Here is a 14,428-nt window from a genome sequence, read left to right on the forward strand (position 1 = left end):
CCAAGTCGCAGGGGATCATTGGATTTGTAAGGTGAATGACTTTTAGAGAGAAACAAATAGCCTGATCTCTGCTTGCCATGGTCAGTTATAGCTTCAGATGAGAGGCAGAAAGCACCATTTGTCCACAACTCTTTTTGTTGCTTCCATTAAACCAGCGTTTCACTTCTTCCACTTCTGCCAAATATTTATTCCCTTTTCTGCCACAATAGAAATATTTCCTCTCAAAGCCATGAATTTGATGTTACACTTCATAACCAAGAGTATTTGGATGGACCTTGTGTGCATCTTTGAGGTAAAAATGTGTCTGTTATCAGATTATAACAACTGTTGATGCTTCCAAAGTCCTTTTATTTTCATCTTTAAATAATTCTTTAAACCATTAATGCTCTTTAAAGTATGAACATCTTACTTTTTATTCATATTTCTTGTACTATATTGATATTATACACATAGATGTACAATCATTTTCGATATGGTCATTGTATTTCTCACTATATTGTTATTTTCCCTTTGTTTCTGTCTACTGCTTACATCAGATATCTGTCATTTATGCTCCAAAGATGTCTTAATTTCTTATCTCAAAGATCATTTATTATGAGTCAGAAGTTTAAGAGAAAGTCAAACTGAATTTGTTATCCTTGATTTTGACCTGACATGACAATGACCTCCATACAGGGAGGCCCACAGACAAATGTTTCTTTTCTTGCAGATTCCAACTTGACCTGGTCTGCAAACAATCCTGACCTCAACCCCCGTAATGCTCTGAACAGGAGGAATCCCAGCAGTCATCCTCCATCTCTAGAAATTGTAGTTGCCCCTGTGCTTAAGTTTCTACTAAAGCTCACGATGATGGCGTTCTATTGATCACTTTGAATTCAATCTTTGAAACTTGATGCAAAAACATGGAAATAAAACTTTCAAATTTAATGGAATGCAAAGCCAGAATACAAAGTAAAATACAGGCTCTAACTTTACCTGCCAGATGGACTAACACATTGACTTCTACATACAACACATGTGTGTTTTTGAAAAGATATGAAAATGTGACTTTTTAGCTGAGTGACATGTTTCAACTGCACTCACCACATAACACTTTATTTCGTCTAGAAAACACACACACTGAAGCATGATAGTTCACTGGCCAAATTAACTCCTAGACAGGAGCTCCCCCTTGTGGAGAGATTGCATTAAAAGGTTTTCTTTATTTTACTTTTGAAAGGGTGACTTACTGGCACTCTTGCAGTATTGTCTATGCACCAAGTGTATACAAAACAGAAACATAAACAACTAAATATGACAAAACATACTGTGTGACTTAAAAAAAGAAACAGAGAGTTAAGATTTTTACAAATGCCAATGCACACCTTTTAAATTTGACTTCATGAGAGAACAGTTCACTCCATGTTTGATTCCCCTGTATCAACACTTTTATTATCATCTTCTTTGATTTTTCCCCTGAGGTCCTGTATGGCCTTCCAGCTGAGCTCCAGACTCCTCCTCAGCTCGGCCATATCCACCCTGATCTCCTCGAGTAGCTCCAGCTTTGAGAGCTTCTTGTCGATGGATGAGAGAACGTCCTCCTGCCCACCTTCTGTCTCCTCTGCGGCAGCATCCTGATCAGGCTCAGGTGGCTGAAACGACCCCATGGTTTTCTCCCACACCATCTCGAAGTAGTCGTCGATGAAGGCCTCCAGCTCCTCCAGGCTGCTCCGCTGATCCCACTGGTCGATCAGCGCCTGCAGACTGCCAGACTCAGCGAGCCTCCTGAGAGTCTGCTCCCTCAGTGAAGGATGGAAGAGGGAATACGCACTCAAGACATTTTCCTCTGCAGGCACCTTGTGCTGCATTTCAGGTAACAAAGGAAGCATTGTCGGTCGCCTTGAGGAAAACAGAAGGACTTGCTTTTCAATGTTCAGTCTCAAATGAAGCTCACCCGAAGGGAACCAAACAGGTAGATTTAAAGTCCACCTCAGTCCCTTTTCACCAGAGAGTACAAAGGCCAAACAGGACCTGAAAGTTTCTCTATCCAGGGTATTAAGTCCTGCCCTTCCTCCTGATCTTCCGTGAGCTAGTGCCAATATGCGACCACCATTATCTGAGCTGTTTGATGATGTTTGAGTCATACAGGCTGTTGGAGTCACTGCGAAGGAAATAATTAGAGATTTATTATGCAACATAAAAACTGCAACCAACGGTCTCCACCCATCATTTGATAATCTACGTATCTTACAATGATGGATATGCTGCCATACTGTTCTATAATGTAGTCTTTGATTTATTACACCTGATGTGTTTTTTGTTAGATTTATTTTGTGTGTTGCTAACTCTATGCTGTTTTTGTATAAAACATATTGCTGTTTTGTATTGTGCAGCTTCTTTAAAGTTTCTTCATAACATCCGCACAGGAACTATTACATCTTAGTTGTTAATACATCTAGCACTGCCAAACACTTATAAATAATAATAAATTGCTATAATCAGCTTGTATTGCTTTATCATATCAGGACACTAGAGTGCAGATTGGATTGGCCAATTCCCTAGTCTGTACTTCCAAGCATGTAGAAGAACCTGTAGTCATTAAACATGTAAAAAATAAAAGGTGTTTGTTTTGTCCTTTCAGGGCTACTGAAATGTGCAGGAAAGAAAACTGTTGCATGAGGTTTACTCACATCCATTGGTCAGCTGATGTCTGCAGTTTGTAAAATCGTTTTTACACAGGTTCATGGTCTTCGGCTGCTGCTGTTGCCCAACTGAAGAAACAGTTTTCCACATGTGATTGTCGCCTCTGTGAAGAGCAGCCAGCCTTTCACCAGAGAGCATCTCCTCTATCAGTTCAATGAGTTCCTGAACCTGCGCTCCATCCCTCCAACATCTATTGTCCAGAACGTGATATCTGTTCCCACACTTCTCCACCAGCCTCTGCAGCGGCTCTCCTTCGCTCTCGATGCGCTGCTCGACGCATGTGTCGCCCAGCCAGTCCCCATGGCTGAACAGAACCAATGCTCTGCTCCACATCTGGTCTCCTCCTCCCTCCAGCTGTTTCTCCAAGGCCTCCCTGTGGGACTCTCGAAACGAGGAGCTCACGTTGACGACCAGGAGGACGGCACAGGACGGCACCAGGAGGTCGGCGGCCCCAGAGAAGCAGCCGGGTGTGTCGAGCACTGACACCATCTTCCTGCTGATTTTTGCTTGTTGTTCAGAGCAGGAAGTGGTTTGGTTCTCTGTTTGGAAGCACTCTCTGCTCAGGATAGTGTTGCCACAGGAGCTTTTTCCTGTTTGCCTGCCTCCGAGGAGCACTAATCTCAGCTCCAAAAGAGGGGTGAGCTTCTCTGATGGAAAGAAGATGAATAAATATGTTAGAAAAAAAGAAAACATCTACTCTTTGTTGACGTATGTCCAAAGATTCTGACAGAAAAGTGCATCTGGAAAGTTGGATTAAATATTTTTTCATTTAAGGAGTAGAAAAAGATAATTGACTTTTAAACCTATCAAACTCACCCAGCTTAGCCCTCCCCATCTGCCTTTGTTTCTCCTTCCTCTTCAGTCTCTCCTTGGCCCTCTCCTCCTCTCTCCTCCTCCTCCCCTCCAGCTGCTCCATCACTCTCCTCTCTATTTCACAGTGCTGGGAGGCATCGCATCCTGCCAACATCTCCTCAATCTTCCCAATCAGCTCTCTGATTTGATACCCGTCCCCTTTGGTTTTATTATTCAGAACGTGATACCTGTCGCCGCATCTCTCCACCAGCCACTGCAGAGGCTTCCCCTCACTCTCGATGCACTGCTCGGTAGTCGTGTCACCGAGCCAGTCCCCGAAACTAAACAGCACCATGACACGGCTCCAAATGCGTCGGTCGATCAGCTGGAGGTGCTCCTCGGCTGCTCTTCTGTAGGTCTCGGTGAAGGCCCTGTCCACGCGGATCACCAGCAGGAAGACGTGAGGCCCCGGGGGGCAGAGGGACAAACTGAGCACCATCTCCCTCTGGTCGAACACGGGGGTCTCATCGCTGAAGTAGTTCATCCACCAGCCTGGTGTGTCCACCACAGTCAGCTGTCTCCCAAACACCACCCCTGTTCTGGCCACGCACTGGGCCGTTCTCCTCTGTGACATTGCACTCTCTCTATTCAGGATGGTGTTAATTGTGGAAGTTTTCCCAGAACCCTTTGCTCCAATTAGAACAATCCGAATATCAGTAACGGGCTGTAGCCTCTCTGGGCAAGTAAGAGTGGAAAGAGAGAGCAGGGTGAGAAAGTTTTAGTAACCTAAGTGTTTATTTGGCTTCTATTTAACACATTTTCCAGCGTACAGTAGACGATTTGCAGGTCAAGGAACAGCAAGACACATTAGCAGTTCAATACTTACATAACATACATACATACAACATACATAACGCTTAGCATAAAGACTGGAGACAGGAGGGAATAGATAACTCTGCTCTGCATGTTGGAAGATCAATACAGTCATTGTCGTGCATCACATAGTTTAAGTCATCATTAATGTTTCATCTAGTTTTAAGGTTGTATCACAAAGTAGTCCTAGGTGCAGTATATTGGGTATTGTTGGTTTTTAATTACCGAAAACTACAATCAAAAACCTCTATACCGTCTATTTTCCAGTGCTGGACTTGGAAAAAAATTTGCTCTGGCATTTTTGTTTTTGGTAGGATTTTTTTAAGCCTTGTTTCAAAAATTGAAATTTATAGCCATGGCGTATGAATGCACAAAGAAACAATTTGATACTCAAGGTCACAGGATAATCTAGTTGGGATTCTCTTAAAAGAGGGTGTGTTTATTTGATTAAGTCTAATTTCATCCTTGAAGATCGCTGTCATTACTGTTAGGAAGGATTGATAACTGAACAATGAATTAAGTATGGTCTAATGCTTTATGTATGCAACTCATTAATGATATTTTCCACTAAGATCAGCTGTCACAGTTATTGAGACGGCATCTTTGTTTTCTTTTTATCTTGATTTACATTCATAATTTGGTGAAAATCTCAAGATAACAGAATTTTGAAATATTATATAGCCAAACGGTTATGTCGCACGGTCCATGCACTGAGGTCATAGTTCTCATCTAAGTGGTCGTGGATTCAAATTTGACCTTGGCCCTTTGCTGCATGTCATCCCCACTCTCTCCTCCCAACGCATCCTGTCTCTCTTAGCTGTCTTAACTTATAAAGGCAAAAGGGACCCAAAAATAACTTTTTTTTTATCTCAAGCATGATTGTTTTTGTCTTCCATAGCCTGGCACACGGGCTTATGCGCATGTCATGTCCTTTTTGAACAAGAGCACTTACTTTTTCTATGAAATATTTAGTGTAAGTGTACTTTGCATTAGCCACAGGCACTTCAAATGTCATCAACTATACCTGACTGACACAATGTCTATTGAAAGACTGAAAAAGCATGATTGATGGTTCTCGCAGCCAAAATAAGCGACACTTTTCAAAGATGAACTCACCTCTCATGAGAGCTCTTTGTTTCTTCACTCTCATAAACCTCTCCTCGGCCATCTCCTCCACTCGCCTCTTCTCCTCTGCAGCCGCGAGGAAAACTTTTTCCCGCATTTCAAACGCCCTGTTTCCATTTTCTGTCACAGCTTCCTGTATCTTCTCCAGCAGTTTGGTGGTTTCAGCATCATCACTCAGGACAACACTGTGGCACCTGCTCCTGCACTTGTCACTGAGCCAGCAGAGGGCGTCTCCCCCCGCCCGCACGAGCTGTGACGCTTCTGTGTGTTCAGACCTGTCAGCGCAGGTAAACACCACCATGCAGTGACTCCACACGCTCTCACCCAGCAGGCCCACGTGCTCCTCCACAGCCCTGCGACGCCTCTCCGAGAAGGCTGAGCTCGCCTTGATGACAATCAGAAATACATGTGGGCCTGGTGAGCACAGAGACACGCTGCTGATAATCTCCCTCTTCACCAGCTCGGGTGTGTCCCGAGCACTGAAGTCGCACCACCAGCCGGGGGTGTCCACCACAGTGAGCCACCTCCCCTCCACCACACCAAGCCTGCGGGAGCACGAGGTCCTCTCTTTGGTGACAAACTCCTCATGGCCCAGGATCAGGTTCCCCACACACCTTTTACTAGAGTTTCTCCCACCAAGGAGGATGATCTTTAACTGTGATGTGCTCCAGCCGTCCCCTGGCAAAGAAAAAGACATATGCACAGAGGGGAAAGAGGGGGGACAGTCAAAGTTCCGGTTCAAATGGTTTCACAAAATATTATGTGAGGAGAAAATATTCACATACCATTAGAACAGTATTAAGTGTATACAATGATACACTGATAAGCTGCTCAATTTCAACACAGAGGCTTTCTTACAGGACGACTTTATAGCTTACTGCTTCTGTATCACCTGCTATTTAGACTTTGTCCTCCTATATTGTTGTCTTACCATATATTGTAAATGCTTTTAACTACAATTCAGCATGTTTTTAATCATTCCACATTCTGTCATCACTTCAAGCTGTCTGCATTCAGATCTGTTTAAGTGTTAAGACATTCATATATCTTTTCTTTAAAAAGCAACACGCATTCTGAAATGAAATATAGGGATATATATATATATTTTTTTTTTTTATTATTATTTATTTGTTAAAACCGTTTAATTTTTCTGCTCTGTCGACAAAACGAGCACTTCTTATGTGACATAGTTCTACTCTAAATATGATTGGCCACATCATTTTAGTTGCAGCACTAAAAATATACAAGACCACAAGACCAAGACCAAAGTATACAAAAGTTCACACGTGATTCCGTTTTTTCTTGTGCATATATATTCTAAACGGGAAAATGATACCACCTTAAATCTTTGTATCTCAGATTATGTGACACTAAAATAAAATCAATAGAGGATCTATAAAAACAAGTATCTCCATTGCAAATAAGTAATAAAAATAGACAATAAAAGGGTAAGAGTATGGGATGTAAATAGAAAGAAAATACAATATTTATATGTAAAACTCATTTAAGATATAACACAATACAGTAGATACATTACCATTACAAAGAAGGAAGTTGTTTCAAAATCTTCAAATAAAAACAATCGACACGAAAGGTGTGGCAAAACTTACATGTCGACACATTGCTGGTTGCCATCCTGTATAAGCTGGAAGATTAAAAACAAACTAACATTTTTTATTCACATGTCAATGTTAATGTCCGTGTTTCTGCTTTCTTGGTGAGAAATGTGGACACAGATTGATAGCAGAAGTTAGTGTTTTTTTGTTTTTATGAGTCTGAAGGTTGTCTGTAATGAGTAACCAGACTGGCATGAAGTGAAGAGTAAGAACCACACCTCTCTGCAGCAGGTCCAAAGTTCAAGAAACAGAAGACTGTGGGCAGTGTTTATAATTGTTATCCTGTGAAAAATGTGCACAAAATAATTCCAAAATATCATGTCAAAATCAATCAAATGGTCTCAATTTTTCCTCAGATTATGGATACAAGAGTATCTGTTATAGAAAAGATTATATTATAATGCTACACAGAATTATTCTTACAATAAGTAAGTAGCAAAAGGGGGAAAACTATCGCACACATCAAAAATATTTAGGAAATGTTGAGACAATAAATACAAGTCAAAGAAAGAAAGAAAGAAAAGACAAAGCAGCCCTTTGTTCAGCTTGGAGTGTCATGATTTGGTTTCTTATTTTCACAGTTTAGGTTTTCTTGTTTTTAGTTCTCATTCTTGTCTGATGGTGTTGTTTCCCTTGTGTGTTTTCTAGGTTAGTGTTTCATGTGTTATTTTTGTAACTTCATATCCTAGTGTTTCTTTATGTTCTAGTGTGTTTCGTTTCATTCTTGAGTTCTGTGTGTCTTCAGTGTTTCATGTATTTTATTTTGTAGTTGTCCTCAGTGTTGTGTCCATTCCTTCCTCTGTGTGTGTTTCCCTCCAGTGTTGATTGCTCTCATTGTCTTCACCTGTGTCGTTAGTCTCACCTGTGTTTCTTCCCTTCTGTGTCTATTTAGTCTCTGTGTTTCTTCCCTTCTGTGTCAGTTCATCGTTTGTGGTATGAATGTCAGTTTTGCTCATGCTCCGCTGTGGCTCCTTGTTTTTGATCCCTGTGTTTTTTGTTGAACTTTTAAAAATCAAGTTTTGTTGCCTTTGGCCTTTTTGTTTAATTAAATATTTTTGGTTTTTGCACTTTTTGGTTCCACCTCCCTTGTTTTACAACCGTCCGTAACATGGAGAAGGGAAAAAGAAAGACATTTAAGTATACTTAATCTTCCAAGTTTATCACAATTAGGCTTAGAAAATCAGAGCACAAGATAGGCCACAGTTTTTTTGTTTTTTTTTTGGTTTTTTTTTAAACTATTGAGACCTTGCTTGACAAAACAAAAATCAGGTAGCCTAGGTAAAAGAAAGTATATTTGTTATTTTTTATTTATTACACGTTACACCCCATCGCTACAGATTGTCAATAAACATTTTTTGTTTTGTTTGTTTTTTTATTGTTTCCGGGTCTGATTTTTTTTTCCCCAGCTGCCGCCGCCTTTGTTTTGTAATATTTACAGTCTATGGATTTTGTCACACAGACTCCGCCCCGCTCAGCTGCTCAGTCTTATAAAACCAGCGAACACACTGACTCGCACACAGAGCTGACTTTATCTGCCTGCAGAGGAACAAAACCAGAAAACGACTATGGGGGTCACAATACGAGTTGAATACTGGTAAGTACACACTTTTATTTTACGCACCATCTTCATCATTGTAATGTTTCAAGCTTAACTTTGAGTTTTGTGTATTTAACCTGCTTTAAACCAACATAGCTAACGTTAGCATCTTTAGCTTACAGCTAGGCTTACTCAGCGTGGTGAGCAAACTGATGGCTATTTATTGTCATTGCATTTTACACAACGAAACTCTGCAGGAGCAATCCAGCTGCTGCACGAAAATATATATGTACACATGCACACGCACACAATCCATGCACACGCACACAATCCATGCACACGCACACAATCCATGCACATCTCACCCACACCCACACATTCATACCTTTTTTAAGTTCATAACTGGTACTAACTCTTAGGAGATCAGTGTAACCTTGATAATCATTTTTTATAAACTCCTGCTTTGTGTCCCTGCAGTGGAGCATGAGGATACGAACCCCGCTATAGGGAACTCGCCAGGGGTATCAAGGATGAGTTTCCTGAGGCGGTGGTGTCGGGCTTTGTGGGAAGATCAGGCAAGTAATGCAACAACTGAGCAAGCCTTTACTTTGAAGCGGGGAACCACTGTGTACTGTGTTTCTGATCAAGCTCATGGAGTCAGCGTGGAGGTGAACTTCTCACATTTGTTCCACTTTGCAGGCAGCTTTGAGATTGAAGTCAACGGGCAGCTGATCTTCTCCAAGTTGGAGTTGGGTGGCTTCCCTCACGAGGATGATGTGAGTCCCCTTCTGGCTTTAAACGCATTTAAACTGTCCATAACATGTAAATGATATCGACATAAGGTCTCTGGAAAGAACAGTGTTGCTGAGATGAAACTGGACAGCGCTCCCCTCCCATTTAAATCCCTCTTAAACATGTGTTTCTCAATGTGTGCTTTCCTTTATACTTCTACTTCCTGTTTCTATACTTCTATTTTTTTGATTAAAACCCATCTTTATGAAGAGTGCTAAAGCGTCTGATCATAATGGTTTCATGTTTGTGTCTTTCTTACCTGCTACAGATAAGAAATGCGTTGGAGGATGCCTGCGCTGGGAAACCCGTGCAAAAGATCACCAAAAGCAAGGCGCCATGCACTATCATGTAAACATCTCTGTCCTGCCTTTTACCATCGACGGCATCCACACAAGCCTGTGCGACTGTACACTGCCAGCACCACCTCTGGCCTAACTCCATTCTTTGAAACGGCCAGGGATAGACACCACACTTTGTACGACAGCAACAAAAAAAAAAAAAAGATGCAATATGACAACTTTCTGCTTTGTGTGATGCAGATCGTCAAACTCTTCTCTGCCCTCGGGCTCCCCTCTCTGTTCTCATCGTGGTGCTTCAGGGCCGTTAATGATTGCCCCAGCCGTAAACTTAAAGGTTGGGGTATGATGAATCCATGCCTGGAGGTGCCTACTTTGTAGGGACTGAGACTGGGAGAAGCTGTTGCAAGAAGGGTTTTAAAGGCACTTGCTTGAATTATCCTACAACCTTATTGCCTGGAATTTTTTGAATTACTGCTTGACTTTGTTTTTTGGCATTTTTGTTTCTTTATTTCTCATGTGATTATCAGTTCAATTTGTATGTTCAATGGCACTGCAAAGTAGTGCAGCATACTTTTTTTTTTTTTTTTTTTTTTTTTTTTAGCATGAAGGGAAACTCTCTACGGCGACCTCTTCTTTCCGCTTTCCTTATTAGAATCTCTTGGGTAATTCAAACTGGTTCGCAATCGATCATCATGAGTGCATCTGAAGACCACCGCCCACTGGTCTGTCAGCTCACAGCTTGTAAGATCGGCTCATTCTCCACAAATAATCAGCACTTTTTCCTCAAAACTGTAAACTTCAAATAAAGGTGCAGCTTGTTTAAGTACTGTCTTTTGACTTTTATTTTCAACACACTCTACAGAAGATCTGCATGATCATATACAGACTTAACAGATGTACGATGTTAACACCCTTTTTCTGTAAGCTTCCCCTGTGCTGCTTTAGATTTTTTTTTCATCAGCACACCTTGGGCTTACCTCATGGGGTGTGGTAGTGACTATGCAGTTTTTATAAAGAGCTGCACCTATGGGAGACATCCAGTGTTGTTTGTTATCGAGCTGGGTCCCTTGTTAATGTTGTCCAGCAACTGCCGGTATGTTAACAACACAGGTTGAACAGGGTAGGGGGGGGGGGTTCTCCTGGTATGTTGTTTAGCCTGCATGGCAACAGTTGTTTAAGTCAGCATAAGCATCAGTTCCATTTACATACTTGAGTTCCTCTCTGCTCCAGCAGACATACAGAGAGAGGACATTTCAGAATCTAGAAGTTGGAATATAAGTAAACTTGAATGTCCAGTTGTCTAATAGTCACATTTATTATGTTAACAATTTGACATGACCTTTAGTTTATGTCTTTGGGAGACAATAAAAAAAAAAGTGCCTGACAGACTGTATTTGAGTTTTAAAGCTTTTAGGAAACTACACACAAAAGATTGGAATCTTGATTTTTCAGAACTCTGTTATGCAGCGCTTAAATGCCCTACAGACCAAACACACTAAGGGGCGCCAAATTCAACAAAGACTGTCATACTCAGTGTTTGGCCTCCAGCATACCCCCCCCCCCCACTGCTCAAGGAGAGAGAATCTCATACTAACAGTTGAATGCGTGGAGAGAATTCAAAAGAAGAAAGGTATATGATTTGGTTTAACAAAAAAAACTACTCACAACCCTGGAGGCTTTGTTTCATAATCTGTTCTGGTTTGAACTGTGTAAACAAATTTCATACAGTAAATGATGAGAATGTTTTATTTATTTTTATGGTAAGTATCCTTGCAACTTGGAAATCGTATCAGAGCTGTGACTACATGGTATAAACATAAGGGCTGCTTTCACTACCATTCTCATCTCTCTAACCCTCAAAAAATGAAAAGGTTTGGTCGTTTTCGAAGGTCATTCATTTTCTTGTCCTACAAAAAAAAAGGGTTCATATTAATCTTTAAAACAAAGACTGTAGGAAGGCTCTTGATTATATATTATCAGATGAAGTCACATATCAGCTACTCAATTGGTGAACAATTTGTTAAAGAACCACTGAAGATGTTAAAAAGAAGTTAAGGTTGTATATCACATCAGTATCACTGTGTATAAGTGCCTCCACTGTGTATTTTCTGCAGTTTAATGTGAGCTAGGTTGTGTATGGCCGTGTCATACTCTGTGACTAGGTGGGTCTTTGGTGCTGGCTCTGGTCCTCAATGATAACCCACATCAGAGGTGTTTGTTCAAACCCTGATAGAGCTCTGTGCACCCTGATACACAAAAGAGCAGAGCCTTTAAACAGCTTTAATGACACAGGTGTGTTTAGGTGAAAGCCCTTAACGTTTTCATTTTCCCCTAACTTCTTAAACCTAAAAAGCCTGAGTCACAATTTATCCAAATGCATGTTGATTATTTACAGGTAAAGTTGATGTCATGTACAAATAGATTATTTTGGGTGCCTCACACTTTGTATGGATTTATTTATCTTTATCTTTAACTAGGAAAGATTTCTAAACACCACAACTATCTATGACTTCTGGGTTAACATTAAAAACTATGAACACCTCTGAATGAAAATGGCTCCGTGCAGACTGGGAGTGTCTGCATGTTCTGTGTGAAGACACATGGACACAACAGATAGCTTTCACTACTGGTGATAACAGGCTTGTGCTACTGTGTCACTATAGCTGGGGCCCACTGTCTCTTACTGTGAGTAGGAAAGTATTTATATATTTCCACTGAGGGCCGAGTGGGGACCATGAGCTTGTTTTTTATCAATCAATGTATCAACATTTCAAATTTTCAGTATGGAAACACATGTGCCCCCAACCACTGAAATGATTCATGATCAGATTTCCACACAGTGATTATATCCCCACATCATGTTGCCCCAAATGACGGTCTTTTGACATTTTAAATATAGACTATATCATGCTCTTTCGTCATATTATTTATAAAGATCAACTTAATTTAACCAATGAGCATGCACTTGGAAACAATGGCAGGAAACACTTTCTTTAACAGGCAGAAACTTCAAGCAGAAGCGCACTCATTGGTAGTGTCACAATTGGACGGGCTGAAAAAGTGGAATAGAAGGAGAGGCAGAGAGATGCTTTGTCATCATAGAGTTCCTTAAAAAAAATGTAACCAGGATGACACAGATGATGGGATGGGGAGGTCTGCTTTCGCTGAGTTGGTAGAGCAGGCACGTCATATACAGAGGCTGCAGTATAGTCGTACTGGTCACTGGTTCATGATCCAACCCTGATGCTATTTGGTGCATGTAATCCCCTTTCCCCTACATCTCCTGTCTAATGAAGGCAAACAACAAGAAATGATCTATAAAAAAACAAGATGTTTGATAAGATAATATCATCCTTTATTAATCACCAGAGGGGAAATTCAGGCGTTACAACAACATAAAGACAAAGTAGCAATTAGGTAAGAATCAATAAGATAAATAAAAACGGATAAATAGAGAGATACATACATATGGAATATATATCTATAAATGACAATTAAGACATTCTGTGCAGTAAATTACACTTTAAAGTGACAAGTGATGATATAAAGTGACATAGTATGATTTATAACTGATATGAGGTCACATATATCTATTTTTATTTTATTTTATTTATCCTTTATTTTAGCAGGGAGGACCCACTGAGACCGAGGTCTCTTTTCCAGGGGTGCCCTGCAGCAATACAAAAATAGAAACAGCACAAATATAAACATATTAACAGTAAACAATAATAGCATCTAGACACTGAAACACATATTCACACATCATGTAAACCATGTCCATTTAAAATGAATTCACATTGTGAAACAATTTCCTTCCTGAGATAGTTTGGACACGAGGTCTTTAAAAACACTGTATGAAACAAGAGAGGGCAACTTAGCTATCCTCTATTAATGGGTTCAACATTCTGTTTTGAGAAGATCATATATTTAGTTTTTTGGGGGCTCAGTTTCAATTTAAGATGAACAAAAGTTTGCTGGAAATTGTTAAAATCGGTCTGTAGCAATGAAAGGGCTTGAGTATTGGAGGGCACAATGGCATATAATATTGCATCGTCAGCATACAGGTGAATTTTACAGTTTTCAACATTTTCTGCAATACTATTTATATACATTGTAATTAGAATTGGTCCAAGGATAGATCCCTGAGGTACTCCTGCCTTCATATATAGCCTTACAGAGCTTCTAACTTGTTTGCTCTTGTTTGGTTCTTTGACCCACACCAGAGTTCATTTGAGCATTCAAACCACTCCAAACCAAAAGGACAATCTGACAAAGTGCACCAGAATTCACTTAAAGCGGGCCAAACGACTTAGGAATGAACTTAAATCTTTTCTTTTTTTAAGAAATATTTTGGGTAGTCCTCGGTACCATTCTTTGTTATTACCCAGACTGAGGGTCATAGAAGCTGAGTGTATAGCAAGTGGAAACCGCTGTGTTGAAGCCAATGGGGAAGTGCAAAATCCTGCAGTTTGTCGAGTGTCTGCTTGAGGCTGGCTAAAGAAGCACCGGAAGACACTTACACACTCCCATTCAAAAAAGCCAGTTTTTAATATAACTTGTCCATTTTGATTCTATGAAGGATTAGCATTTTTCACAATAAGGCACACAGCTGACCTGACTGATAGCCGGGCGCATTGTAATGGTTTGTCAAGACTCTTAAAACTCAACTCAACACCTCTTAGATTGTTAGGTTGACTGAAAGTAAGGTTGAG

General features: G+C 40.5%; 2 protein-coding genes across 2 annotated transcripts; one reads left to right on the plus strand and one right to left on the minus strand.

Moving 5' to 3' along the window:
- Nucleotides 1-909: 909 nt before the first annotated feature.
- On the minus strand, nucleotides 910-7,249 carry si:ch211-214j24.15 (uncharacterized). The gene is made up of 5 exons (XM_065964731.1): nucleotides 7,083-7,249; nucleotides 5,464-6,150; nucleotides 3,499-4,209; nucleotides 2,670-3,329; nucleotides 910-2,140 (listed from the first exon to the last, which is right to left on the minus strand). Exons 1-5 carry the CDS (start codon nucleotides 7,105-7,107, stop codon nucleotides 1,395-1,397), a joined length of 2,829 nt encoding a protein of 942 aa, XP_065820803.1. The 5' UTR covers nucleotides 7,108-7,249; the 3' UTR covers nucleotides 910-1,394.
- Nucleotides 7,250-8,528: 1,279 nt separating this feature from the next.
- LOC109983106 (migration and invasion enhancer 1-like) lies at nucleotides 8,529-10,539 on the plus strand. Its single transcript, XM_065964732.1, has 4 exons — nucleotides 8,529-8,682; nucleotides 9,103-9,204; nucleotides 9,329-9,401; nucleotides 9,686-10,539. The coding sequence occupies exons 1-4, from the start codon at nucleotides 8,654-8,656 to the stop codon at nucleotides 9,767-9,769; spliced, it is 288 nt and encodes a 95-aa protein (XP_065820804.1). The 5' UTR covers nucleotides 8,529-8,653; the 3' UTR covers nucleotides 9,770-10,539.
- Nucleotides 10,540-14,428: the final 3,889 nt, after the last annotated feature.

This window comes from Labrus bergylta, chromosome 16, assembly GCF_963930695.1.
Source record: "Labrus bergylta chromosome 16, fLabBer1.1, whole genome shotgun sequence".
Classification (NCBI taxonomy): domain Eukaryota; kingdom Metazoa; phylum Chordata; class Actinopteri; order Labriformes; family Labridae; genus Labrus; species Labrus bergylta.